The 27,751-nt window shown below is 37.7% G+C and overlaps 1 protein-coding gene across 3 annotated transcripts in view; it reads right to left on the minus strand.

The window, feature by feature from the left end:
• The window catches only part of LOC101744252 (adenylyl cyclase 78C), a 141,731-nt gene that overhangs the window by 28,063 nt on the left and 85,917 nt on the right, over positions 1-27,751 (minus strand). For all 3 annotated transcript variants that reach the window (XM_062672743.1, XM_012697356.4, XM_062672745.1), the window contains exons 4-20: positions 20,684-20,794; positions 19,875-19,941; positions 14,232-14,308; positions 13,400-13,492; positions 12,461-12,503; positions 10,702-10,857; positions 9,991-10,190; positions 9,354-9,546; positions 8,793-8,936; positions 7,376-7,455; positions 6,622-6,771; positions 5,028-5,164; positions 3,755-3,922; positions 2,601-2,706; positions 1,952-2,050; positions 1,104-1,312; positions 337-525 (exon numbers count right to left, since the gene is read on the minus strand). In XM_062672743.1, the coding sequence (XP_062528727.1) occupies positions 337-525; positions 1,104-1,312; positions 1,952-2,050; positions 2,601-2,706; positions 3,755-3,922; positions 5,028-5,164; positions 6,622-6,771; positions 7,376-7,455; positions 8,793-8,936; positions 9,354-9,546; positions 9,991-10,190; positions 10,702-10,857; positions 12,461-12,503; positions 13,400-13,492; positions 14,232-14,308; positions 19,875-19,941; positions 20,684-20,794 (2,222 nt within the window). The remainder of the gene's footprint in view (positions 1-336; positions 526-1,103; positions 1,313-1,951; positions 2,051-2,600; positions 2,707-3,754; positions 3,923-5,027; positions 5,165-6,621; positions 6,772-7,375; positions 7,456-8,792; positions 8,937-9,353; positions 9,547-9,990; positions 10,191-10,701; positions 10,858-12,460; positions 12,504-13,399; positions 13,493-14,231; positions 14,309-19,874; positions 19,942-20,683; positions 20,795-27,751) is intronic.

The following is a 27,751-nucleotide window of genomic DNA, read 5'->3' on the forward strand; positions in this document are numbered from 1 at the left end:
GTTACCGGAGCACATAAGACATCTACAATGTAAATGCCGCCACCCATTTTGAGATATCAGTTCTAGGGTCTTAGTATAGTTACAACGGCTGCCTCATCCTTCAGACTGAAACGCATTACTGCTTCACGGCAGAAATAGGCAGGGTGGTGGTACCTACCCGTGCGGACTCACAAGACGTCCTACCACCAGTAGCACTACAGTATAAACCGTGTAATGTACAAAAACTCCGCATCTTTCGGACGCAACGTTAAAAGTTTATGAGGAATCACTGCATATTACTCCGATGCTTTAAAATAAGGGAATAGTAAAAGCAATACGTGTATATTCTAACTTTACCTGGACACAGACATAATCATGATGAAACAGCAAATATGTATGTTTCTCCTGAGCGTGGTCGCACTTAGAGCAGCCGAAAACTTTGCCAGTCGCGGCGACAGTCTCGGGAATTCTTCCATCATCACCAGCACGAATGATATCACCAGCGGGATTGTCATGTTCGCCAATATTATCATCAGGATCCAGCAACTAAGTAAGCATTTTTTTATTGCTTAGATGTGTGGACGAGCTCACAGCCCACCTGGTGTTAAGTGGTTACTGGAGCCCATAGACATCTATAACGTAAATGCGCCACCCACCTTGAGATATAAGTTCTAAGGTCTTATGAATAGTTACAACGGCTGCCCCAACCTTCAAACCGAAACGCATTACTGCTTCACGGCAAAAATACGCAGGGTGGTGGTACCTACCCGTGCGGACTCACAAGAGGTCCTACCACCAGTAAAAACTCACTCATATAGTGCTCATTTTACTCCACGTATTAAGGCGCGGAGACTTACCGCATATTATTTCTGTACTGTGAAGCTAACAATGATTTGTACAGTTCATAAATACAGTGAATTTCGGTTATAACGACGGCGGAGGGGGCACTTTAATGTCGTCGCTATATCCGGAGGTCTCTATGTTGGAAATAATAAAAAGTCATGTACATATTATGTATTTACTTATTATCATTTATTTAATTATGATATACACGGGTGTTATTGAAAAAACGTGTTATAGTGCACTGTTAAAATATAGACCTGTTCTATAGAAATCGTTCTTACTTGTAATGTATGACCGCCTGGACGGCTACATTGAAGAGCCAGAGTACGAAGCAGCAGAGCACGTTAGACTTGAAGGTCCGCTCGTCCAGCTCTCCAAAGCTTCGTTCGAGGGACGCCCGTCTGAACCGCAGCGAGACCGCGCGCATGTTGTCCACGCGCATCCGGCGATTGCTTTCCACCTCTATCGAGTGATTAATAATATCGCCTTCCTGTAAAATAAACAGAGGTGTCGTCATACGTGCATTTTATTCAAGGGGTGCTTTGAAAGGAGAAAGGCGTAAAAACAACCAACACCCTTCTTCTTTCATTATCCCTTATCCATCTATGTGGGTTCTATGTCATCTTTTTCCATTCAGGCCTATCATACGTCATTTCTGCATTGACACCCTTATCTCGAAAATCTTCATTCACACAGTCCATTCCAGTCTTTTGAATGAGTTATTTTTTTACGGGATAAAAGGTACCTATGCTACGTTCTCTTGACTTAAAACGATGACTTTAAAAAAAATATGTTAATACGTTGCTTCGTTTCGAAGCAAAAAAACGACCCGCTGAGAAGATCTGGGGGGAAACTAAGCGGGCTAATGCTTAGGTTAGCTTGCACGTCGAACTCTTTGCCGAGTTCGACGAGTACGGTTATCGGGGTCCCTACTCCTAGTGTTAGAGCTACGGTCGACGGTGACTGGCTCCTGCATGATCAGTATTCGGGGCGTAGTCAGCAGCGGCATCGATAAGCCGATTATCATGACGCATATCGAAGGAACGCTTTTACGTACATCCATGAAAGGCATCGACTACATATCAATATGCGTCCAACAACGATATAAAACAATTAGAACTTTACTAACTTCAACATCTGAGACTGGGGCGTCCTCCTCCACCTCGGCTTCTTGACCCACTCGGAACATGTCCAACCGTGCCCTTGTAGTTGTACCACCAGTTAAATACTGCGTGAGCAAACAAGACAACTCTTTTTTATGTTTCAGAGATTACTGGTGGCCCAGAGGCCTTTCCAATTCTACCAGGACAGATAGGCAAGCAAGGGCTCTGCCAGGGCGGGTACAAGACAACTCATAAAAGTGCAATCCCAGGCAATAAACATTTTTAACCAATTTACTCAGTTAAGTGCTTTGTACAATGTAATATTGGTGAAGGAAACTTACAGATATTAACCATTTTCAATGGTTCGAATATTGCGTTGTTTCATGGAACATTCACTACGCGATGAGAGATCGAATTTCTATAGCTACCAATGTTTTGAAGGTACAGATAAGGGTTATAAACAAGAAGCTGTTTAATTGGAACATTTCGTTATCTCTCTCGATCATAACAGCAGCGACGTCATTAACCTTTATGTACATCACTTTGCGTTAATTGACTACATCTGTAAATTGATTCGTAGCTTTTGTTGCTATAACATTGTAAATTGAAAATGAGAGATAGGGAGATTGTGTCGACCATCAATGGGTCCGGAGTAACGTGGAATCAAGGGCTTACGTTCTGAAACGGCATTTCCGGGGTCCAGTCGGTCGTGGTTTCGTCATCGATGCTGCCGCTTGGACGACGCGTCATTGTCGTCCAGATCTGCTGGCTTAAGGGAAAACTGAAAAACGGACACCGATTTTTAGGGGCACAATCTGTTACGTCACCTTGGCTATTTTTTGGCTCGGGGACCGAACCTCCGCGGGGTATTTGAGACTGGTCTGCAAAAATGACGCGTGAGCTCGAGGATTTTTAGGACCCTACATACCTATTAAATGACTCCCCTGCAAATGCATAATACATAATATCTTTTTTTTTTTTCGGGGTGGTGCCAAACCTCCTACCAGGTCCCCGCGCCTAGGGGGCGCGCGGGGTATGTGGGACTCGTCCACGACTGCGAAACCTCGGGCCCAAGGATGTTTTCAGGGCCCTACCTAGTACTAAACGACTCTCCTATACTCTTCGCCCAAGCGTCCGATCCCCTCCGAGGTCAGAACCCGGATGAGGTAGGGGGTTACTGCGGTCAACACTGGAACTAGACAGCGCAGCTCACACCAAGGACGCCCAGCCGACGGAGTCTTCGAGCGGAATCGAAGGCTCTGAAACGTCGGCCGTTTCGGTAATAATATGTACTAAGTGTTTTTTTAATGGAGACTAGAGATCACAACGTGTGAATATCGACATTGAGATATGAGTTACATTGAGACATGTGTTATGTTGTAAACTGAACGCATGATCGCTTTGCCGCAAAAATAGGGTAGACAGCGGAATCCACGCGTGCCGGATCACAATAGCAATAGGATAAGGATAGTATATGAAGAGTGATTTAAATATTTCTGTGTATGTTAATATGACTCTAGATTAAGGACGCCGGACGATTCGATTGATAATTGGCCCAATCCGGTACTCAGGCCGGTTGGTGTGATATATGTTCCACGGTGCTATTCACACCGAGGATAGGCATGAGTGGCGGAGGATAATCCAAGAGAAAGTTATTAGAGGAGGCCACGATCCTACAATTGAGGGTAACCCACGCTAGGAGGAGGAGAGTGTATGTTATATTAAATGCCAAAAAATGATTTATGGAGGCTGACCCGTTGCGAGAAGGGTGCAGGAGGAGGAGAGTGTATGTTATATTAAATGCCAAAAAATAATTTATGGAGGCTGACCCGTTGCGAGAAGGGTGCCTGGCTCTCCGAGGCTGCTCCGTCGCTTTTATCAGGTAAGTGGTGATGTTCTGTTCTTTGATGTAAGGATCTCTGGAGGCTCCGTCACCAGGTTCCACCTCGAAAGCACCGCACAGGCACTCATATGTTGCTGACGAAATGTGCACTCGTCTGAAATATTATCATCATCATAATCGGTTGCTCTTGGCAGAGCAGTCGTGGTTCTAATTCTTGCTTATTAAAGCCTTGACAGATGTTTTCATAGTTTGCGAACCGAGGCCCGGCGCACACACTCGTTAAGTGGGGTTCCAGTAAGGTCTTTCACCTGATCAGTGCAACGCATGGGGATTCGTCCACGAGATCTCTTACCATTGACCCTACCTTGAACAACAAGTTTCTCGATATTAAGATTATTATATTATATTATCGAAGATTACTTAAACAAATAATCCTTAATTTAACAGAATCATAAAGTAGACGCTAATATAGGTTACATTATAAAATTTACTATTGTTTATTAGATAATAATTACATCATCATCATCATCATCATTAAGTGAAGATGTATTCCTGCGCTCTTTGCATGCAGCTGGTTTCCGGGAATTTCAATAGGTCCACATTATGGGCGGCTTATTGTATTGTAAGTAACAATAATAATATAATAGAATGATGCAGGAAAGATTGTCGATCAAGCGAGTGATTTTTTTCGGCGAACCAACAGTCCGAATATTGATATATGCACATAATATATATGTCCGAATATATAATGTGCGTCATATTTTATGTTGAATCCAAGATTATCTTGAAACTGTCTTTGGTACGATTCAGATTTCTGTCTTCAGTGCGATCTTCGTTTCTTGGAAGTTAATTGTAACTGCTTGATTGTCATACAGCAGACAATACGCGTTTTAATCACAGTCATAACCTTAAGCGAACATTCCGAAGTTTCATAACAAAGCGCCATTACATTGAGGAAGTTGCAACTTCAAAATTTACTTATATAGTACTTTAACCGAATTCTCGTGAGTTCGCGCGGGTAGGTACCACCGCCCTGCCTATTTCTGCCGTGAAGCAGTAATGTGTTTCGGTTTGAAGGGTGGGGCAGCCGTTGTAGCTATACTGAGATCTTAGAACTAATATTTCAAGGTGGGTGGCGCATTTACGTTATAGATGTCTATGAGCTCCAGTAACCACTTAAGACCAGGTGGGCCGTGAGCTCGTCCACTCATCTAAACAATAAAAAAAGAGTCTTATAGAAAGTTTTAGGGACGTCTTACCCGGGCAAGCCCCCGCTCTCCATGTGGTTGGCGAGTGTGACGTCATAGGACCAAAGGTCGAACTGCCACTTGAGCAGACCTAGCACCCCGCACAGCACCGTGCCGCTATGGATGCCGATACGCATATCCAGGTCCACCTGAAGCGACCGTTATAAAGTTGGGTTTCGCAAACAATAAAAAATCGTTTGCATTTTACATGTATACATATCGTCTTTTTGCATTAAAGGTGTACAATTTCCAAAAATATTCGATATTGAGTTAATATGCGGAATCATTTAGTATCACCAGTATTTTTCTCGTAAATACTGTCAAAAGAGCGTAGTTTAGTTTTATTTTTATTTTTTAATGTAACTATACCTATATAACTATACCTATATACTATAACTATACCTATAATTAGTAAGTTTAGAGATTATACAGTTTTAATGCGAGAAGCGATATTTATATGTATGGATACATTTTTGTGAAACTCCCATTGACACAGCCCACTGAGTTTCTCGCCGGATCTTCTCAGTGGGTCGCGTTTCCGATCCGGTGATAGAATCTGCCAAGAACTGCTCTTGCTAGGGCCAGTGTTAGCAACACTCCCGGTTTGAGCCCCGTGAGCTTAACTACTAGTTCGGTGAATCTAGAATAACCCCTCGAGGTTTCTAGAATAGGTAGGATTTTTTTTTGTGAAATGTTCATTTATTAAACATTATTCTATCATGTTTCACGCCAGTTAAATCACATAATGTCATATTATGTGGCCTATCGTTGTGACAGCATATGATTAATTGTTAACGCGTTTATTTTAGCCTCAAATGACATCACACAAGATGCTTTTAGGCATGTTTTCTATTCGAATCCTTGCGCGTCAATCTTGAAATCCTTAGACCTTAACACCGGAGATCAACTATTTTTTAATTGAATTTCATTCTATACTAGCTGACCCGGCAGACTTCGTAGTGCCTCAATCGACAAATAAAAGACCTAAACTTTTGGTATAAAAAAAACTTAAAACAAACAAAAGGAATCCGTCCGACGGGGGGGACATCAAAGGAAAAACAAAATTGTTATTTTTATTTAATTCCGAGCATTTTCATATTTATCTATCTTTTAAACCTTCTCTGGACTTTTACAAATAATTCAATACCTAAATTAGCCAAATCGGTCCAGCCGTTCTCGAGTTTTAGTGAGACTAACGAACAGCAATTCATTTTTATACACATATTATATAGATATGACCAAACATGTCGCCACTAATATATCACTACCAATTATCAATAATTTCAAATTCAAATTTCAAAATTAGCGGTTTTATTTCTCGACAATGATTCTTCAAGACAACTGTTCTAATACAAATTAACCAAAATTCTTTTTATTTTATTTCTTTATACTTATTGTACACAAAAAGAAAATACAATAAAAACAGATTTAAAGAATGTCTAAATACTATGTACAAAGGCGAGCTTAACTCATTCATGAGTTTTCTTCCAGCAAACCATTAGCAGAGAGAAATACGAAATAATTCTTGATAGTTCTAGCTCAGTTAGTTATGGTACGTATATCGTGACACTTCCCATTTTTGTTCGGATTCGAAGATTTCTTTTACCTGTGTATTGTAACGGACGTCACGGATAGCCCGGATCATATGCAGGCCCATGTTGACGCAATCGTACGCATGTGAGGCGCGTTGCTCCGTCAGACCACTCACGCAGAAATAGCAATCACCGAGCAACTTGATTCGGAGACAATGATTCTCCTATGAAACACAATAACCATTTTTATCAAGTTTTTCTTTTTTTAATGCTTAAATGGGTGGACGAGCTTACAGTCCACACGTTGTTAAATGGTTACTGGAGTCTATAGACATCTACAACGTAAATGCGCCACCCACCTTGACATATAAGTTCTAAGGTCTCAGTATAGTCACAACGGCTGCCCCGCCTTTCAAACCGAAACGCATTACTGCTTCACGGTGGAAATAGGCAGGGCGGTGGTACCTACTCGTGCGGACTCACAAGAGGTCCTACCACCAGTAAGCCAAGTGTGTTTAAGCGCGTACTAAAAATGGTTGTACTGAAGCGATCAATGTTTTGGTCTTGATAGAAGACCCGCTGAATCTTCTGAAGCGATTTGAAGGGGCTTATTGAGACTTTTACTTCATTCACCAAGGAGGACGGCGCTATTCACATTATGACACACATGAGTAGGGGTAATTATTTCACGCGATGTCTTATATTCTTGGGATGGACATACAGCCGGTTGTCCGGAGACCTATCCGGCTTCATCAGAACGACTATCAACACAACGTAGACTGTTTTAGCAAAGAAATAAATCTGAATACTAAAATAAATATTGCTTACCGAAGCCAATTTGTCGAATCTAGCGAACAATTCATTCAATAATTTGACCAATTCTTGAGCGTTGCACTTACTTGATAGCTCTACAAAAATTTAAAGTTTTTAAAACAAGATATCATGAGGAATTGATCCAGATGAGCCATCCAGCTCTATTTTCACTTTTCATTGTTACTGGTGGTAAGATCATTTATGAGCCCGCACGGGTAGGTAGATACCGGCACCCTGCCTATTTCTGCCGTGAAGCAGCGTTTTGGTTTGAAGGGTGGGACAGCCGTTGTAACTATACAGAAACCTTAGAACTCATATCTCAAGGTGAATGGCGGCATTTACGTTGTAGATGTCTATGTGCTCCTGTAACCACTTAACACCAGGTGGGCTGTGAGGTCGTCCACCCATCTATTCAATACATAAAAAAAAATTAAAAACCATCGCACCGCCCGCCATCGTAGCAGAGTTCATCCATACAATCTGGAACCGCTGTTTTCATTGAGAATGCGTTTCCAAAGAGCTTTTTTGTCACGCACTATCTCACTTTCGAATGGACTCCCTACGAATGGACGGACTCCTTTTCTGAGTACTATGCCCTACGAATGGACGGACTACTTTTCCGAGTACTAAGAAGGATCTTCAAACGAGGCTTGTGGAGAAAACTCAGCGGTATGCAGTGGCTTGGCTGTGGCACTGGCATCGTTAGCGTTCATGAACAATGGTAACCACTCACCATCACGTGGGCCGTACGTCGTCAATAAAGCCCATATTTTTTTTCTCTAATAAACCTTGAGACGAATGATTAGGTAATTTTGAAACGCGCTAAGGAACAGTGGCGTACTCAAAAGAAATAATCGCCAAGCGATGAGTAAGTTTTGATCTCTGTTCATTTTTTTCAAATCCATTAAGATAAAATAAAGAGGTCATCATCATCACAGTCTATTACTCTTGGCAGAGCAGTCGTGGTAATGTGGAATCTTTGTTTATTAAGGTAAAAAAAGAGTAAAAAGTTAAGGTAAGGTAAAAATAAATCTTTCCCTGTTAACCTCTAATCAGCATGTCATAGAGTCTCATATTTTAAAACATAAACAGACAGGCCTACTTTCAAAGAAGATTATACAGTGACGGACTATGTGGCCATTCACATAGCAACAGTACCGAATAGATTTTAGTCAGATTTCAGTACTGTATACCAGTTTCTTTTAATTTTAGTCATCTTAACGATTAAAAAATGTATGATTGATTAAAAGATGGTTAAAAGATGGAACTACGGTTCAATATTCGGAAGCAGTTCCTTTTTTGAGCTTTCGTCAATCAATGGTACTTCTCCGAAATGCCAAACATAAATGTAAAAACTTCCAATTCAATCGGATAAAAAACAACCACAGTAATAAATTTTATGTTCGACAAGATATTTCTTTAACTTCTTTACCAGTAAAACCCTTTATGTCTGCGTAGAGTATGGACACGTTTTCATGTCTCTGTATGTAAAGATTGTTGAATTGCTGCTCTTGGAAATCCCCTTTCACCTTTGAAACATGGCTGTAGATCTCCTTGGCTAAGAAGTCTGGGATTACTGCATAATAAAAAAAAAAACCGTTACGTAATTTGGCGGGAAATACTTAGAACATTGTGTGGTTTTTAAAGCTGTCAAGACAAACCTTGTTGTTTCTGTAGATGATAAAGATAAGGCTAAATTCTACTCACGATAGGCTAGACTAGCTAGGCTATTATTGCCGCGAAGTAATCATGGGCTCCGATGTGAAGTGTTTTAAAATACAATGAAGACTTCGAGATCGCGTCTCAAAAGTGACTTTCATCTTGTGTTGTGTCTAGGAGCTTCAGTAATCATTCAACACCAGGTTGTGTGATCATCGGTCAATCTACAGCAACATAAATTTATGAAATTGTCATCCTCCTGGTCTAACTAACTAGCCATCATTTTATTTGGACAAAGCCATTTTAATACTTCGTATTATTTAATTAATCTTACCGCTCTGAAATAAGTTCCATTGCTTGTCGCTCTCTGTTTTAGTTCGTTGTCTGGTGACCATCGAGCGATGAGTCTCCAGAAAGGCCTTTCTCTGGCCCCAATCAGCTAGTGATTTGGCGTACATACCCGCAAAGTTTACAGCAATGTATAGAAGCGCATTGCCGGTTAGTAGACGGATACTGCAGGAACTGGCCTGGTGAATTATGTCATATTGTTTAAATCGCATATATTTAGAGCTACTCATCATAATCCAGCTTTATTGTATGTAAAGTCGAAAATGCGGTCCGCATCAATGTGGAGTCTCACATTAAGAAATATGTTAAAAAAGGAGTCTTACGAGAAACTTGCCATACCAAAAAAGAAGCATAAAAAATAGGGGACAATAAAAAACGTAACTAATACCAGTATTTTATTTCCACCGTTGCTAAAAAGTCAATAAGAACTAATACGGTAGGCAGCGGCTTGGCTTTGCCCCTGGCATTGCTGAAGTCCATGGGCGACGGTAACCACTCACCATCAGGTGGGCCGTATGCTCGTCTGCCTACAAGGGCAATAAAAATAATAATAATAAAATAAAATAAAAAATACGCTAAGATAATTAAAGCATGCGTACTAATATCTTCCATAGATTACTCACCGCCTGAATCATGTTATTTTGTTCCAGGTTCTCTATGTCCACAGCCGTCGCGAGGATGTGAGACAGAAACGATAGAATTCCAATCACGATGCACCACACGAGTGAGAGCGGAAGCATCGCATAGGGAACGAACACCACGAACAGCATATACCAGACCTGGTTTTGAGGAGTCTGGAAGCCGATTCCCTGTCCGCTTATACCTATAATGAAACTTAACTTAGAAACCAGAATAGGTGAGTGTCAAAAACCTATTTGTGTTGGGAGTGAAGCCAATTGGTGCCCATACAACGGATCTTTAACCTCAAGTTACAAGATGAGTTTTGTCAATCGTTTAACATTCAGTAGGCCCGGGAAACAGTTCGGTTTTCCTTGAAAAAAAAAAACAGTTTTCGTGGTTGTGTTTAACGATATAGTCATCGTAAAAAATAAATGAAACTAAATTGTCATCAACGAAATTTTTTGGAATGAGAATGCCCAAAACTTAGTACATTCGGATTTTAACTTCACAGTTGATTAGCCGTTAGCAGACGAATAGCTGACGACGTAACTGAAGGATATCTTACTCTTTTTTTTGGGCCAAGGGGCTGACTCCTAATATGGTCGCGCCGAGGGATAAGGCAGGGTAATTAGGACGGGCAAAATGGCCACCCAAGGTCATCCAAGGTCACCCAAGGTCACCCACTAAACGACTTGTCTTTGAAAACCCCTCACCTTGAGCAATTAACAGTATCCAAGTAGCCGCTGCTGCCCAGTGCAGGTAGTTGTTGGCGAAGCACCGCCAGCATCCGAGCAGACAGACCCCGATGTTCAGCCACGCGAAGGCCACACTCCAGACTATTTTGTGAACCATGTCCTGGATCGGTGTTGCTGTTTTAAAAATTCATTATTCCATCAGTTTACTTATCTTCTTTTTCTCTATATATAAAAATGAATTGCTGTTCGTTAGTCTCGCTAAAACTCGAGAACGGCTGGACCGATTTGGCTAATTTTGGTCTTAAATTATTTTTGGAAGTCCAGAGAAGGTTTAAAAGGTAGATAAATGTGAAAATGCTCGGAATTAAATAAAAATAACAATTTTGTTTTTCCTTTGATGTGTCCCCCATCGGATGGATAAAGCTTAGGTCTTTTATTTATCGATTAAGGCACTACGAAGTCTGCCGGGTCAGCTAGTCTTTATATATTTCTTTTGTGCGTGTTTTGTCACTAAATTAATTACCTTTTTTAATTAAACCTAAATTATTTATCTTTCCTATAAATAATTTATATGGCACAACAACCTTTGCCGGGCCAGCTAGTATTACATACTTTCGTGAATATCTCAACGGTACTGGTGTTGTGAAAGATATTTATGTAAATTAATATTCGCCTAGTTTTCAAAATTCGTCTATAATCATATTTCAAGATTTAAATTCATTATATGCGTTATATCTTCTTTTGGTTTTGGATGTGGCCAAAAACCTTAAAGATGAAACGTAGCATGAAGTAACAACAGGATTATTACAATTCAAATCAACTAGGCTGTGAACTTTTTCAACCGTTTCGGACTATAAAAAAGTATACTTAAAGTTGATTTTATAAAATTGTAAATAAGTGATTAATTTGAGTTTATAACATTGAATAAAATGCGACATTTATCATTGAAACCAAATTTCCTCTCTGATCAGTTTGGTTTGGCATATACACATGTAAAGAAAAACATTTATTATTTAAAACTCTTTAGTTTTTAAAAGGATTTTTCTTCAGAGTCATAGAGTGAAGTCTGTCATTGAGTAAAAAAAGAGCTCAGTTTTTTATATATTATATAATGTTTACTGCTTAATTTTTTATATTAGTTTTAAAATAAATTAACGGCTTTAAATATTGTTTTCTTATTATACATACTAGCGGCCCCCTCCGGCTCCACTCTGGTCCTTAACAAAAATTTCAACAATATTTGACGTTGTTTTATTTTTTTCAATAAAATAGCACTTATAGCGGCATAACTATAATAGTTAGACATATGCTGTCGTGACACTTTTTGTAAATAATAATGTGTTCTACAAAGTCGTAGTGCATTATTTTATTCTATCATCAATACTTTTCGCAGGGCACGCGATGTAAAGAATATTTTAAGTATTTTTTTTACACCTTGGCTTACATTATTGGAGTTTTAGTAAGGATTCCTAATTTTTTTCAAAAAATATTATAGCCTATGTCATTCGGGAATAGTGTAGCTTCCAAATAGTGAAAGAATTTTTCAAATCGGTTCAGTAGTTTCGGAGCCTATTCAATACAAACAAACAAACAAATTTTTCCTCTTTATAATATTAGTATAGAAGTATAGATAACAGAAAACGCAGTTAAGCCTTTTATTGTTTATTCATTCTGAAGTACCCAATATCATTAAAATGTCCAAAAACGATGACCTACGTGAGGAATTACTCATCGCGATTTTATTAATGTTGATATTATTATTCTAAACTTAACTTACGGTTATCCCGCTGCGTTACTGTGTATATAAGCGCCAAACAAATCTGCAATACAAATACAATTATCACACAACGGAACACCTGAATCTCATCAAAAGTACAAATCTAATTGTCCATTGTGTAAGGTTTATTGTAAAATAATTAAAATAAAATGTATCTTGTTAAAGTTAAGGCAATTATCGGATTGCCAAATAGCAACACTGTTGGCGGGAGCAATGGCAGTAGTGGGGACGTGACATAATAAAAAAGGCGGTAGTCTGAAAAAACTGGACAGAAAGCAGTGTATTCAGTAGTGAAAGATATCTAAAGATTTTACAAGTGGAGTTACAAATACTCGTAAAGCAATAGAGAATTAAGTGAACTACTGCTATCTGTGTATTATTTCCTGACTGTTGGAAGCGGAGCTCTAAAATTGCGACAACCAAACGTTTTCGCAAATGACTGAATTTCAACTAAAAAACAAAAGAATTCGAAGAACACCTAAGTGACAATGGAGAATTAAGGTTTACTCATTATGCCTTGTACCCATTCATCATCCAATAGTGATTGAAACTGTACTAGGGGTGAGCGTTACGATGCCAGCATTGATGAATAAAATCACCTTGTAAATTTTTGTCTCTTGCGACACAGTTAGAACAAGTGCTACAATACAAAATCGATCGATTTTGATTTCAAGTCTCCGAAAGCGAAGAAATCACATTACAGCCACGATAGTGATTACACCGTTTACAGTTACAAAACCCAAAACTTATTTATAGCCCATAATTATAGCCTTTAATTAATCACCATTTAAATTTATAATTAAATAATTCATAAACTATGGATTACATTACTATTTAATGTTATTTATTTTCTTTAGATGTTGCGATCGAAAGAGCTAGTGATGTAAAATGGGAAACAAAAGACAATCGTGTAAAAATAAGATCGCAGCGAGAGTTTACCTTTAATACAAAATCGATTATATTGACCATTATCAGTGATTTCTGACGTTGTCTCCGAGAGTATCCTTGGTAGGAGCATTCTACTTTTTCTTCCTGTAACATAAAACAGAAGCTGTCTAGTCATAAATCATTCCAGAGGAATTAGAGACTCGTGAACATCAGTTCATTTTAGTTTGAGTATTAAGTAGAACTTGTATTAAGAGTATTAAGCGGTAGGCAGCGGCTTGGTTCCGCCCCTGGCATTGCTGAAGTCCATGGGCGACGGTAACCACTTACCATCAGGTGGGCCGTATGCTCGTCTGCCCACAAAATTTTCCATCGTTTCTGCACAATGCCTGACCTCTTAATTCATACTGTTCCGATGGTATAAATCAGCAGCGAAGCTCTTATCGTAATATGTCCCTAAGTCTCGTGTGGAATCAGAGCATTAGGTGCTTTAATTGCATACAATTATTGAAAAGAATACTTATGTTTAATTTACACTAGAGGACGGTTTTTTTTGATAAATTGCGTTTTTTAGAAATTATATTTAAATATGAATTACATATTGATATTATTGTTATTTTCTATCAATAAAAAAAAGTTTATGTTTAAGTTGATTATCGATAAAGTTGATTTTTGAAAACACGAATAATACAACATTTTCTGAAAATGAATCGTAGCTAGATCGATTTATCGCCCCCGAAATCCCCTGTATACTAAATTATATGAAAATCGTTGGAGCCGTTTCCGAGATTCAAATTATGTATATATTTATATACAAGAATTGCTTTTGCTAAACTTTAATATCGTTTCTTCGACATAAGCTTGAATTGGTAAAAACAAAGGGTACCTTAAAAGTGTTTGTGATCGAGGGCCAGTAAATTCCTTTGTAGTGTTTCGGAGTACGCAGCATACCTTCCGTGTCGACTGTGTACAATTAAAAAAATACGTATCCATTATTATACCATTCCAAGACCATCAAGCTAAGGTAAGAAAAAAAAAATTAATAAATAAAAATATGGGTCAAACAAAATTATGACATAAATTATCGAGAAATTTAAATTAAATGCTATCTATATATTAATACGTGAAGCAAAAACTTTGTATCCCTTTTCACGAAAATTGCGTGGACGGAGGAGTATGAAATTTTCCACACTTATAGAGAATATAGAGAAGAAGTGCACAATGCTAATATTTTTTTAAAATAATGCATAAAAGATACATTAAATAAAGAAAACATTACACACACTACATACAAGAAAACATTACAAATACTACATACCATGTATTTGACGCACACACGCATGCATACTATTTATTGTCAAACTTTTGTTCTTGATGTTTGTTGTCAAATTGAGAATAGATTAAATATCGTTTGTCTTAGTTAATATTTTTTATAGTGTAGTCTTGGCGAAATTAGTGATCATAGAATTATAAAATACAATCATAATAGTGTACAAACCAACAATTCCAATTAATTATAGTCGAATTTCGACTACTGCGGGACCACTAGTCTTTATTAAAACTACTACTGCTATACCACAGTAAAGTACTTATTCGAAAAATCTGATACAATAGTTTATAATTACAATAAAAAAAAGTTAAAATAATTTTAATTATGTCTACGACTAGCGAAAATCGAATAAGATACTAAATGTTATTATATTTGTAATATATTAAAAGTCTTCAAGGAGAAGTATTCAGCGGATTTTCAATACAATTCTTCCCTTAAAAACATAACTTTATAACTAATATTTAGATCTTATTTTTGAAAAACTATTTTTTTTAAATTCTATTTTGTTGTACAAAGATGAATTTGATGAACCCTATTGTATAGCACAATAAATTAAAAGTATAAACTAAAATTAAGTCGGCTGTATAAGTTGCTGAGCGAGAATTAAAATCGAACAATGGAACCGGATAAAAAGTTTCTGAACGGCATAATTAAAATTTCTTAACCCGCTTCACCGGATTTAACTCAAATCATAAATCCGCTGACACGTAGCGGACCTCTGAGTGTACAGCGGGCCTCTTCGTCTTTGCATTAAATATTATTGTTCAAGAAAAGTGAACGAATGATCTAAAATTCTCATTAAAATTCTTTTCAGTTTGTGTGTGCTATTCCGGCATATGTAGGTTCTCTTTCCGGCATTAGCGGGGACCATGGCTAAACCACTTACCTTCAGGCGGGGCGTATTTTTCTTCGACAGATATAAAGAGGAACTCTACAGTAAAATTATATATATTTCGCTATTTAATCTCTTACTTTCAATTGTTACGGCAGAAAGTATAAGATTTACCAAATTATAGCAAAATACGAAAATTATGATATCTATACTAATATTATAAAGAGAAAAGATTTGTTTATTTGTTTGTATTGCATAGGCTACTAAACTACTGAACCGATTTGAAAAATTCTTTCACTGTTTCGAAGCTACATTCTTCCCGAGTCACATAAGTTATAATCTTTTTTGAAAAAAATTTGGCATCCTTACTAATACTCTAATAATGTAACTTAAGGTGTAAAAAAATACCTAAAATATTCTTTACATCGCGTGCCCTGCGAAAACTATTGATGATAGAATAAAAACTATTCTAGTTATGCCACAATAAGTGTTCTTTTATTTTAAAGAAAATAAACGTCAGTATCGTTGAAATTTTTGTTAAAGACCCGAGCGGAGCCGGAGCGGGCCGCTATTGTAAAATAACTTTATATATTATGCTGTGTGAAGAGCATTTTAGCAGCCATATTTCAAGCGTGGGTGTCTGACATTGTTAAATTTTTATAAGTCAGGCTTAAGGCGAAACACAAAGTTTATATTTCAGAGCCAGTTAAAATATCAGCGGACCGTTTGCTTATCTGTTGGAGCTCGAAGAAAAGTTCACAAAAGACGATAAGAAAAATGTAGAAATGAATTTTATTTAACATCGTAGCAAATCTACGGCGTAGACAGTTCTTAGTTTCAGATTTGTGTTTGTTAGAACATCAAAAATGAAGATTCGAATTATGTAGGAGAAAAGCATTTTTTCAAATTTTTCTTGTCAATGAGTTGGTTTGTTGATTTTTTTTTCCTACCTTAGCCGATAACCTTGAGAGGCTATGTCAGCGTAGCTTAACAAGTAACAAGCTAACGAGGCTCAAATCTGACGATGTTGCTAACACTAACCATAGCAAGATCAGTGCTTTGCAGAATCTACCACCGGATCGGAAACGCGACCCACTGAGAAGATCCGGCGAGAAAATCAGTGGATTGGTTCTGTGGGTTAATTTACTCGCCGAGCCCTAGTCGCAAGCGGGGGGTTCGACGAGAAAGGTTTGTTGAGGAATTGAGGGCAAAGTTGGCTTCAAGTTCACCTCAGCGGAGTCAACGCGAAGCAATGTGGGTCTCCTCTACTCTGCTAAAGGAACTTGGTATATAAGGATAATCTCATAGATTATATTATGGCTCAGTGATATTCATGCTTGTATCACCAAATGCCAAACAACAACAATATCAGTCTAACGACCAAAGATATTACTTGCCATATGATCTTACTTCTGTTATCATTCCCTATAAGAAATTGAAATTGGACATGTATGATGAACAATATGATGACAAATATGATGAACATTTTTTCTCTGTTTATTAAGTTATGTTGACTCGCAATTTCATTCTATTACCACATAGATTATTGTTTTATCAAAGTCAAAAGTAAATGTGTAATGTGATGCGTAAAACTTTAATGGGTTAGCCAATTGATGTGTTACGAAATTGATATTTTAATAAACACGTCTTATATAAGTTACAGTGTAAAATAACCCAAAAAAATCTATTTGATTGAAGGTAAGTCACTGTAGTACACTACTAAAAACTATTAAAAGGGAATTATTAATTACCAAAAACAACCTGACACACAAATAATGTTATAATATTGAAAATAATATATTTATATCAGATATTAGCGAAAGGAAATGGATGTGGTAAATTTTGTCCAACCACAGAGTCGATTTGTAATGAAAATTGTAAAACTAACAAAACAATTTCAACGGCCGTCTGGTGTAGTGGTAAGTGACATGGTCACTACACAAGGGGGTCGCGGGTTCGAACCCCGCCAAGGGGAGATATTTGTATGATAAAATATAAATGTCTTTTCCAGGGTTATGGATGTATATTAAATATATGTATGTGTATAATAAAAATCTTACATTTATTTCCGTTATCTGGTACCTGTAACACAAGTTCTTTACGAACTTATCACGGGACCAGTTAACGTGGCGTGATTGTTAGTAAATATTTATTTATTTATTTATTTATTATTTAATTAAATTATAGAAACAGTGCTAATCATATCCGAAATTTACTAAAGTTAGAGAAAATATCGTTAGCGATAGAATACATAAATGGCCTGATTAAATATAGAAAGGAAACAATTAAATTATTTTATTCATAAATTATTTTATTAATGTATTCTTTATTTAATTGAAATAACTATAACGGATTAATTTCATGTTTATTATTAACGAAAAAATTACAGTTTTCGTGGTCACGGATAACTAATATATTATAATAATAGGTTGGGGAAAATTTTTCTTCGCATTTTTTAGGAAAATTCACAACATTTTTTAATATAGTTTATTTACATTTAACTAAAGTATGTAGATACCATTTTGTTCGATAACTTTTTGCCATCTTGTAGGTAGGGACATGACCCCATTGCTATAGAAATTTTAGGGCTTCTGATCAAAATACCGCGACAATTGGTTTTGGCAGTCCTCTCGTGGTGTTAACCTGACACTGCCTAAAGAATTCTGTAGAGACCGAAACAGGTGGAAATCTGAAAGTCAGGTCAGGACTATACCTATACGGCGAATGCATTAACACATCTCAGCCAAGCTCTGTTATGTCCATCACTGTACTCTTGAAAGTTAAATAAATAAATAAAATGTGTGTGTGTGTGTGTGTGTGTGTGTGTGTGCGTGTGTGCGTGTGTGCGTGTGTGCGTGCGTGTGCGTGTGCGTGTGCGCGTGTGCGCGTGTGCGCGTGTGTGCGTGTGCGCGTGTGTGCGTGTGATATTACTGCGAGTGATATTACTCCGGTAATATTACTCTACGATGTAATGCAACATCACACATTACGCGAAGGAAACAAACATCACACTATCACCCAACATGTTTCTTTCTTTGTCGTGTAATGTTGCTTAGTACACGAACGGAACCGAGCGAGCGAGACAGACCGATCTACGCAAAATAAATGAGCAAGCGACACGGAATTATTCCTAGTGATTTTGAACCGTATGCCCTGGCCGCTAGGTACATTTTTATACCTATGGTACGTCTGAATTTTAATATAGGTATTTGTGTTTATATTTTTCATGCGGCCAGCCAGTAGTTCCCCGCAAGTAGTTACTTAATTTTTAATTCGCAACTTTTGTAAAATCGCTAGTCGCTCGTAATTGTTTAGTAATATGTATTTCATATTAGTAATTAAGCACTTGTTTGAAAATAGTTTTATTATTTGTTTTAATGCGTGTTTAATAAGTGAAAGTACGTAATATAAGTACGAATACTTATACGAAGTATAAGAATGAAAGTACAGTCCTCTTTGGATGCATTTTGAGGAGACCGCGCCGAAACAATGCATCTACTGCTCTCGTATATTAACATTATTGTCGAGCTCAATTTGCAGTCTAAGTCGCCATATGAAATCCGTTCATCCCGCAATAAATTATATTAAGTAAAAAATAAAATTATTATATTATTAAGTAAGTCAATCTCTGTCAAGTAATATAACAGTGTATTACAATACAAAGTTCATACCTTGTATTGTAATACACTACTGTAATGACACACCCGAATCATTACTTAAGTGATGTGTTCATACACACATCACAGTGATGTGTATGAACATGTGATGTTCATACACATCACTTAGGTAATGATTCGGGTGTATAGATACAATGTATTCGTCGTCACAGTATCTATTGAACGCACCGAGTAATGTTAAGAGTGATGTGTAATGTTTTCGAGTAATATCACCTGTCTGTAAAAGTGATGTCATATCACATTACATTGGCAAGTGATGTTTTGCGCAAGTCTAGTGTGCAAGTCACACACGGTAGAAGTGAAACTTATAAAATATAAAAATAATCGCAAGGGTCAACCACTCCGCAGCGCAATGGAGCAGCTGCACCCCGGGGGAACCGCCTGCATGATCACAATATCCCGACGCCATGTAGCTATGGTTTAGCAAGATAAATATGAGAATGTTTATCAACTATGTAACATCTCGTCACCGCGATTCAGGAATTGTTGAATTAATGTGCAGCGACATCTGTTGACAACAAACTAAATAGAAATAAAATAAACATGGCGCGTAACAGAAGAAATTAAGATGGCGCGTAACCGAAAAACGTTACATACGTTTTTTCCTCCCTACGTCGATAAAGAAGTTTCACTTCAATAAATAAATATTGTGGAGTATTATTAAATAAGTATAAAGATTATTCAGTTAACCTGGATCATTGTTCGTTCTGAATGGATTAACACTTCGACTCGAACGACCGTCGTCACTCGCACGGTTCTGAAATTCAAGGATTTTCATAGCATACAGTTTGTATTTAATGATACAATAAAATATTACTTGTTTTTAATCCAACAGTTTGATGTTGTTGTTTGTAGTTGTATTTTTTTGATTATTGCTTAGATGGGTGGACGAGCGCACAGCCCACCTGGTGTTAAGTGGTTACTGGAGCCCATAGACATTCACAACGTAAAGGCGTCACCCACCTTGAGATATAAGTTCTAAGGTCTCAAGTATAGTTACAACGGCTGCCCCACCCTTCAAACCGAAACGCATTTATGCTTCACGGCAGAAATAGGCAGGGTGGTGGTACCCACCCGCGCGGACTCACAAGAGGTCTTACCACCAGTAAAGGTTTGGTATTTTATTGCAAATGTAGGCAGACGAGCTTACGTCTCACCTGATGGTGAGTGGTTACCGTCGTCCATGGACGTCGGCAATGCCAGGGGCAGAGCCAAGCCGCTGCCTACCATAATTGAATATTAAGAGAGGACGTTGTACATTCTTCACATACTTTAAGGCCAAGAAAGCTAAAATTCCTACTTCAAGCGACATGAAATCGAAATTTCGACTGTACAATAACAATATAAATATGCATGTCAATGATTTGACAAAAATAATATTAATTAATTCTAGATTTATCTTTACATGCGATTTCGGTACATTGATTTATACATGATGCATTGATTGATGCATTGATTGACAGATGATACATTGATTTGTATAGTACGGCATAAATTACCTGGTCATCAGGCACTGAGGAACTGGCGCCGTCTCCAGGGAGTCTTTCGCTTTGAGGAGGTGAGCGGGTTGACGTCTCAGGTCTTACTTCACTGGTTTGACAGCTTTGACACTGTAACAAACAACAATAATCATTCTGTCATCCATCATTTTAAATTTAGTAATTTACTACGAATAAATTTATTCGTAGGTAATTTAATCATAAGTACACTCTCTAATGGCTATGATCTCATTTTTACTTGCTGGAAACAAAGCGCTCTGTATGAAAAATAATAAAGCCAAAAAAATCTGTTTTATTTTCAGAAAGAACTTTGAGAAATTACCTATATCTACAAAAACCATTTACTTTTGTAACCGGGTACACTCTTTCTTTCATTTAAAATACTAACAGTTTTTTATTCAATTAAGCTTTCACAGGCGCTATCAAATACATAGAAATATCGGCAAAAAGCTTACGGGATGCGCTTTTCCAAATCTATACTAATATATAAATCTACAGTGGTTTTTACGGAAGTTCCGTTATAACTACTGAACCGTGCATCCGATTGACTTGAAACTTGGTATCCATGTAGAAAATATATGTACTTAATGGATAGGCTAATAATATTTATATGAGTGTTGGACTCCCTACACCAGCTGTGGGGGCGTTAATGATGAGAATCTTTATGGGGGTGAGAAATAATAATGTTAATTTTAAATGTTCAGCGAAGCGGACGGGTACAGCTAGTAGGTCAAATAACTTCATCTTAATAAGTAATACTTAGTCTGGCCATACATACTGTTACCATTAAAAATAAACAAAATATTACATTTGAATTTGGAATCTGTCATTTTTATATGATTGCTCATTGAGTTTTCTCATTTTGGCGCCAATACATTGTACAATATTTTGCGATATTAAAATGGAGTGGGGTGATAAAGAGAACCGAATCGCTGTGATTGCATTACATAAAGTAGGTATGGAGCCAAATGCAATTTTTAAAACTCTCCATACGCTTGGTACTAGTAAAATGTTTGTATACCGGGCTATTAATAGGTGCAATGAGACCTCCTCTGTTTGTGACAGAAAAGGATCTGGCCGTCCACGTAGTGTTCGTACGAAAAAGGTAGTCAAAGCAGTAAGGGAAAGAATTCGAAGAAATCCTGTCCGAAAGCAAAAGATTTTATCTCGGGAGATGAAAATAGCACCTAGAATCATGTCGCGTATTTTAAAAGATGACTTAGGACTTGCAGCCTCTAAGAGACGTACTGGTCATTTCTTAACTGATAATTTAAAAGAGAATAGGGTGGTAAAATCGAAACAACTACTGTAGCGGTACGCAAAGGGAGGTCATAGAAAATTTTTGTTTACGGATGAGAAAATTTTTACAATTGAGCAACATTTTAACAAAAAAAATGACCGTATTTATGCTCAAAGCTCTAAGGAAGCTTCCCAATTAGTGCAATGTGGGCACTATCCGACTTCAGTGATGGTTTGGTGGGGTATTAGCTATGAAGGAGTGACTGAGCCATACTTTTGTGAAAAAGGTATCAAAACATCGGCACAAGTGTATCAAGATACCATTCTTGAGAAGGTCGTGAAGCCCCTTAACAACAACATGTTCAATAATCAAGAATGGTCCTTCCAACAAGACTCGGCGCCAAGTCATAAAGCTCGGTCTACGCAGTCTTGGTTGGAAACGAACGTTTCGGACTTCATCAGATCTGAAGACTGGCCGTCGTCTAGTCCCGATCTTTATCCGCTGGATTATGATTTATGGTCAGTTTTAGAGAGTACGGCTTGCTCTAAACGCCATGATAATTTGGAGTCTCTAAAACAATCCGTACGATTGACAGTGAAAAATTTTCCCATTGGAAGAGTGCGTGCTTTTATTGATAACTGGCCTCAACGTTTAAAGGACTGTATTGCAGCCAATGGAGACTACTTCGAATAAGCTTTTTATACTTTAAATTGTTTTATATTTATGTATTAAACGAACACACTGTAAAAGTAATAAATATTATTTGCAATAGAATTTTTCTTTTTCCTTTGTCTCAGTATGTATGGCAAGACTAGGTATATGTAAAGAAAAACGATTATCATTTAAAATCTTTCTTTACAACTCTTTAGATTTAAAAAAGTTTTTTCTTAGACGGGAGTCACTCATCTGTATGTCGTTCAGTGAAAACAGAGTTCAGTTTTGTATACTAGAATAATACTGTTTAATTTTTTATATAAATTTTAAAAGAGATTAGGGGCTTTAAATGTTTTTTTTCTTATACACAGAAAACGCAATTAAGTATTTTATTGTTTATTCATTCTGAAGTATTCCATATCATATATATACTATAAGTATATAATAATAGGTATATAAGTAAGTATATACTAAGTATATATTTAAACGTATATAGATAAGTATGGTGGTTAAGTCAAATTCGTAATTCGTTTTGATTAAAATAATGAAACCCAAGAGAAGAGAATAAGCCTTGAAAATATTTTAATTAATTTTTATTTGCAACGAAACTCCGTAAAGCGACCCAGTTCCTTTGAGCTGCATTGTGTAGTTTTTGAGAAATACAAAAAGTGACGCCAGGAGAGAACTCTAAACCCGCTTGTTTGGAATTCCAGTTGAAATATTAAGTAGAACATAAAATTTAAAATACACAGTAGTCCTATTTTTATGCAGAGTAATTTTATATGCGACTTAAGTTATGTTTTTAGTACATTTATAAATAACTAGCTGTACCCGTCCGTTTCGCTAGGCAGTTAAAATTAACATTATTATTTTTCACCCCTACAAAGATTCACATCATTAACGCCCCCGCAACTGGTGTAGGGAGTCCAACACTCATATAAATATTAGCCTATCCATTAAGTACATGTATTTTCTGCATGGATACCAAGTCAATCGGATGCATGGTTCAGTAGTTATTACGGAACATCCGTAAAAACCACTGTAGATTTATATTTTCTCACAAGAGGTCCTACCACCAGTAACCAGTAAGTTACTCACACTTGCTTACATTTACTTACACTTACGCTGTAAATCTAGAAAAAAGATATTCCACTATTTTCCTGCCTCCGCTCCGTCGCTAAATATATTGGATTTAAAAATAAATGATTATCATTGTGGCTTTTCTCCGTTGACATCCGGTGTCGCAACGCTGGAGTGCCGCTAATGTTTCGCTAAGTAAACGCATTAGCCATGTGTCGCCTTATCGCTAGATATCACAGCTTTCTGATACAGGTACTGTCCGTGACGAAAGTGCTAGGGGAAATCCAATTTTGTAAATGATATTTTATCGGTTCAGTAGATCCTTACCGGTATATTTGCGTTAAAATAATTTGCTACCAGATATCGTGCTAGCGTTAGTAAAAGTCAATTTTTGGTCTATTAGAAATACTTAGTGTCCCTCCTCGCGTCGTTTTCCTCATTACTGAGGGTCGTGACTCCACCGCTGCATCAGTTTCTCCCGTGCGATTTCCTTCCATCTGCTGTGATCCTTAGCTTCATGAAGGGTATTGTAGAATTTGATGTTTAGAGTAGATCGTATTTGGTCCGACCATCTCGTGGGACTACATCCTCTGGGACGTTTGCCATCTACCTTTTCTGTCACCATCAGCTGTTCAAGATTGTGACCCTCTTTACGAGGAATATGTCCGAAGAATTCCAGCACCCTACGCAGGCATATAGTGGAAAGTCTGGTTTTGATATGAAGCTCTCTCAGAATAGACACTTTTTTTTTTATTGCTTAGATGTGTGGACGAGCTCACAGCCCCAGGTGGTTGGATCTCTTGTGAGTCCGCACGGGTAGGTACCACCACCCCGCCTATTTCTGTTGTGAAAAAGTAATGCGTTTCGGTTTGAGGGGTGGGGTGGCCGTTGTAATTAAGCTGAGACCTTGGAACTTATATCTCAAGATGGGTGGCGCATTTACGTTGTAGATGTCTATGGGCTCCAGTAACCAGGTGGGCCGTGAGCTCGTCGACCCATCTAAGCAATACAAAAATAAATAAATAAATTGTCTCAGGGTAACTGGTGCGTTTATGTTGTGATACCTATGGGCTCTTGAGACCGTTATTGTTATGAAAAAGATATGAAAAAGCCCTTTTGTATTTTCTTTAATAACAAAAGCAATAACGTAATACACAATATGATTTTCTATCTTGAGACGTCGGTGATTATCGACTCGGTCGCATTGTGATCATTTAGTGAAAATAAGTTAATGTATTATTTCTAAACACGAATGTACATTTTGTGATTAAATATCCCGCTCATGTACGAAACAAGGTGAAAGGCATTGATCGAGCGTGATATTGCTTATTCTGTACGGATTTTATTTATGACAAGGTCTCGCTTCGTCTATTATTTCACGAAAAATGCCTAATTTGTGTAGCTAAATAGATATTTTTCAAAATCGATCACTTTTGAAACTGCTGAGCTTTTTGCAAATAAACTTACCATTTGATGTATTTATATTTTTAATTGCTTTAGTATTGTAGATGACTGTGCAAAGTGGAGGATTTTAAGTAGGAAAGCGAACCCTGGCACCAGATTGGGAAAACGCTAGAAAGAAGAAGAAGTATTGTAGAAGTACAACTTCGCAACAGTCGCAAAATTAAGTATTTCTTTTTTTTTTCTACCTGAGCTGAGAGCCTTGAGAGGCTATATCAGCGTAGCCTTAACTAGTAGGTGAGCTCGTGGGCTCAAACCTGACGACGTTCCTAACACGAACCCTAGCAAGAGCCATGCTTCGCAGAATCTAACATCGGATCGGAAACGCGACCCACGGAGAAGATCCGGCGAGAAACTCAGTGGGCTGTGTCTGAGGGTTAATTTACTCGTCGAGCCCTTTCGACGTTCGACGAGAACAATGACCGGTGCTTGAGGTACCTAAAAGCACCGTTAGTGGTTCGGGAGGATCCGAAATGGCGTGTTTGGGGCGACATCGACTGCTTTCCATTCTTTCCGCAGGATCGGGATTGTAGTTACCGGCGGCTACGATGAGAGGTTTCTCGTGTCGTGCCGCTTTATCGAAGTGGCGCATCGATACCGACTGAAGATACTTACTGATGGACTCTAAGTCCAGGTCGTCATGGAGGTTGACGTTCCTGATGAACCACGGGCCTCCGACGGCTATCTTGCAAAAAGGGTATTGAATAATTTGGAGTGGTTTTAAGTTTGTGCGGGCCGCGTGAGCGAACACTACACTTGCATAGGTCATAACGGGGCGTATGCAAGTTTTGTAGAGTGTCACCTTATTTCTAAGGGACAATTTACTTCGCCTGCATATCATTGGGTAGAGGCGTCCTAGTATGAAGGCGGCACGGTCGCGTACCGTCTTAATATGAGGGCGGAATGTCATCCCTCTGTCAATGATGACGCCTAACTATTTGACCTTCGGGGCCCACGGTATGGGTTGGTCGAACATCGTGATTGGGCGAATGGCGGAGGCGGAGGTTTTGACGCGCCTAGTTGGAAGTGGGATGCTCAAAGTGGTAGTATTTTAACGGTCTGATTGAAATAATGAATACTCTTTTTACCATGAAAGGCAGATGAGCTAACGGTCTGCCTGATGGTATGGGGTAAATAAAAAAACTGGACCCTGGCTAGCAAGCCAGCACACAGACAAGCCACTGCGAACCGTTGAAGACCTCTTTCAAACTTAGTTTAAGGGAGGATTTATGTTTAATTGTTATTACATGATATTATTCGTTCAAGGTCAGGAACATGTTAAGTACGTATTTATTTAGAACTAGTGGTTGTCTTGTGGTCGAAATTCGACCATAATTAATTTCAATTCTAAGTTATTTTTTTTATTGCCCTTGTAGGCAGACACGCATATCTTCTGCCTGACGGTGAGTGGTTACTTATTATGATTCTATTGTCACATTTCTATAATCATAATTATTTTCTGCATTATAATTATTGTTCTACAATCACAGCTTTCTCCAAGGCTACACTATAGACATACCTATAATATTAAAGACAAACAATATTAATCTATTCTCAATTGGATCACAGAAATCAAAGAATGAACAAACAGTATACAATATATATTATGTTATTATAATTATAATATAATATTATTAATTATATATACAAGAGGATAGCGTAAAAGTTAACTCAAATTTGTATACAGTTGGAACAGTGCCCCTAGCGGCAAACGTAGGCAAACATTCCAACTACACACAAATTGAGGAGTTAGCTTTTACGCCATCGAGAACGTTAAAAAGCTCGCACTAAGCACACTGAATTTTCAACGTCGCTTACCTGAATATTTTTTTTTATCTATACTAATATTATAAAGAGGAAAGATTTGTTTGTTTGTTTGTATTGAAAAGGCTCCGAAACTACTGAATCGATTTGAAAAATTCTTTCACTGTTTGGAAGCTTCACTATTCGCGAGTGACATAGGCTATAGGCATAGACATAGGCTATCTTTTTTGAAAAAAATTAGGGACCCTTACTAAAACTCCAATAATGTAACCCAATGTGTAAAAAAATTACCTAAAATATTCTTTACATCGCGTGCCCTGCGAAAACTATTGATGTTAGAATAAAATAACGTACTACGACTTTGTAGAACACATTATTAGTTGCAAAAAGTTTCGCGACAGCATATTACGTCTAACTATTATAGTTATGCCGCAATAAGTGTTTTTTTATTTAAAAAAAATAAAACAACGTCAAATATCGTTGAAATTTTTGTTAAAGACCCGAGCGGAGCCGCAGCGTGTCGCTTGTTTACCTATAATTAAGGTTCACATGTGTAGGCCGAAAGAGATCGTTCATTTGTTGCATCAATTGCTCTGAAACGTATTTATAGACAAACAGGAATCTGGACTGTCTGTTGCCGGAAGTCTCCCGAGTGAGCGAACCCAATAAATGGGTCGGCCACCGGAAATTACTCGAGAGGGTTGTAGTAACGTCACAGAATATTCGAGTGAGAACGATAATTATTAATTTAATGCTTAGTAATCGATTAATTAGTTTAGATTATTTGTTTATGAAACGTTAGCAGCGGCTTGGCTCTGACCCTGACATTGCTAATGTCCATGGGCGACTATAACCACTGACTGTCAGCC

This window comes from Bombyx mori, chromosome 15 (genome assembly GCF_030269925.1).
Source record: "Bombyx mori chromosome 15, ASM3026992v2".
Classification (NCBI taxonomy): domain Eukaryota; kingdom Metazoa; phylum Arthropoda; class Insecta; order Lepidoptera; family Bombycidae; genus Bombyx; species Bombyx mori.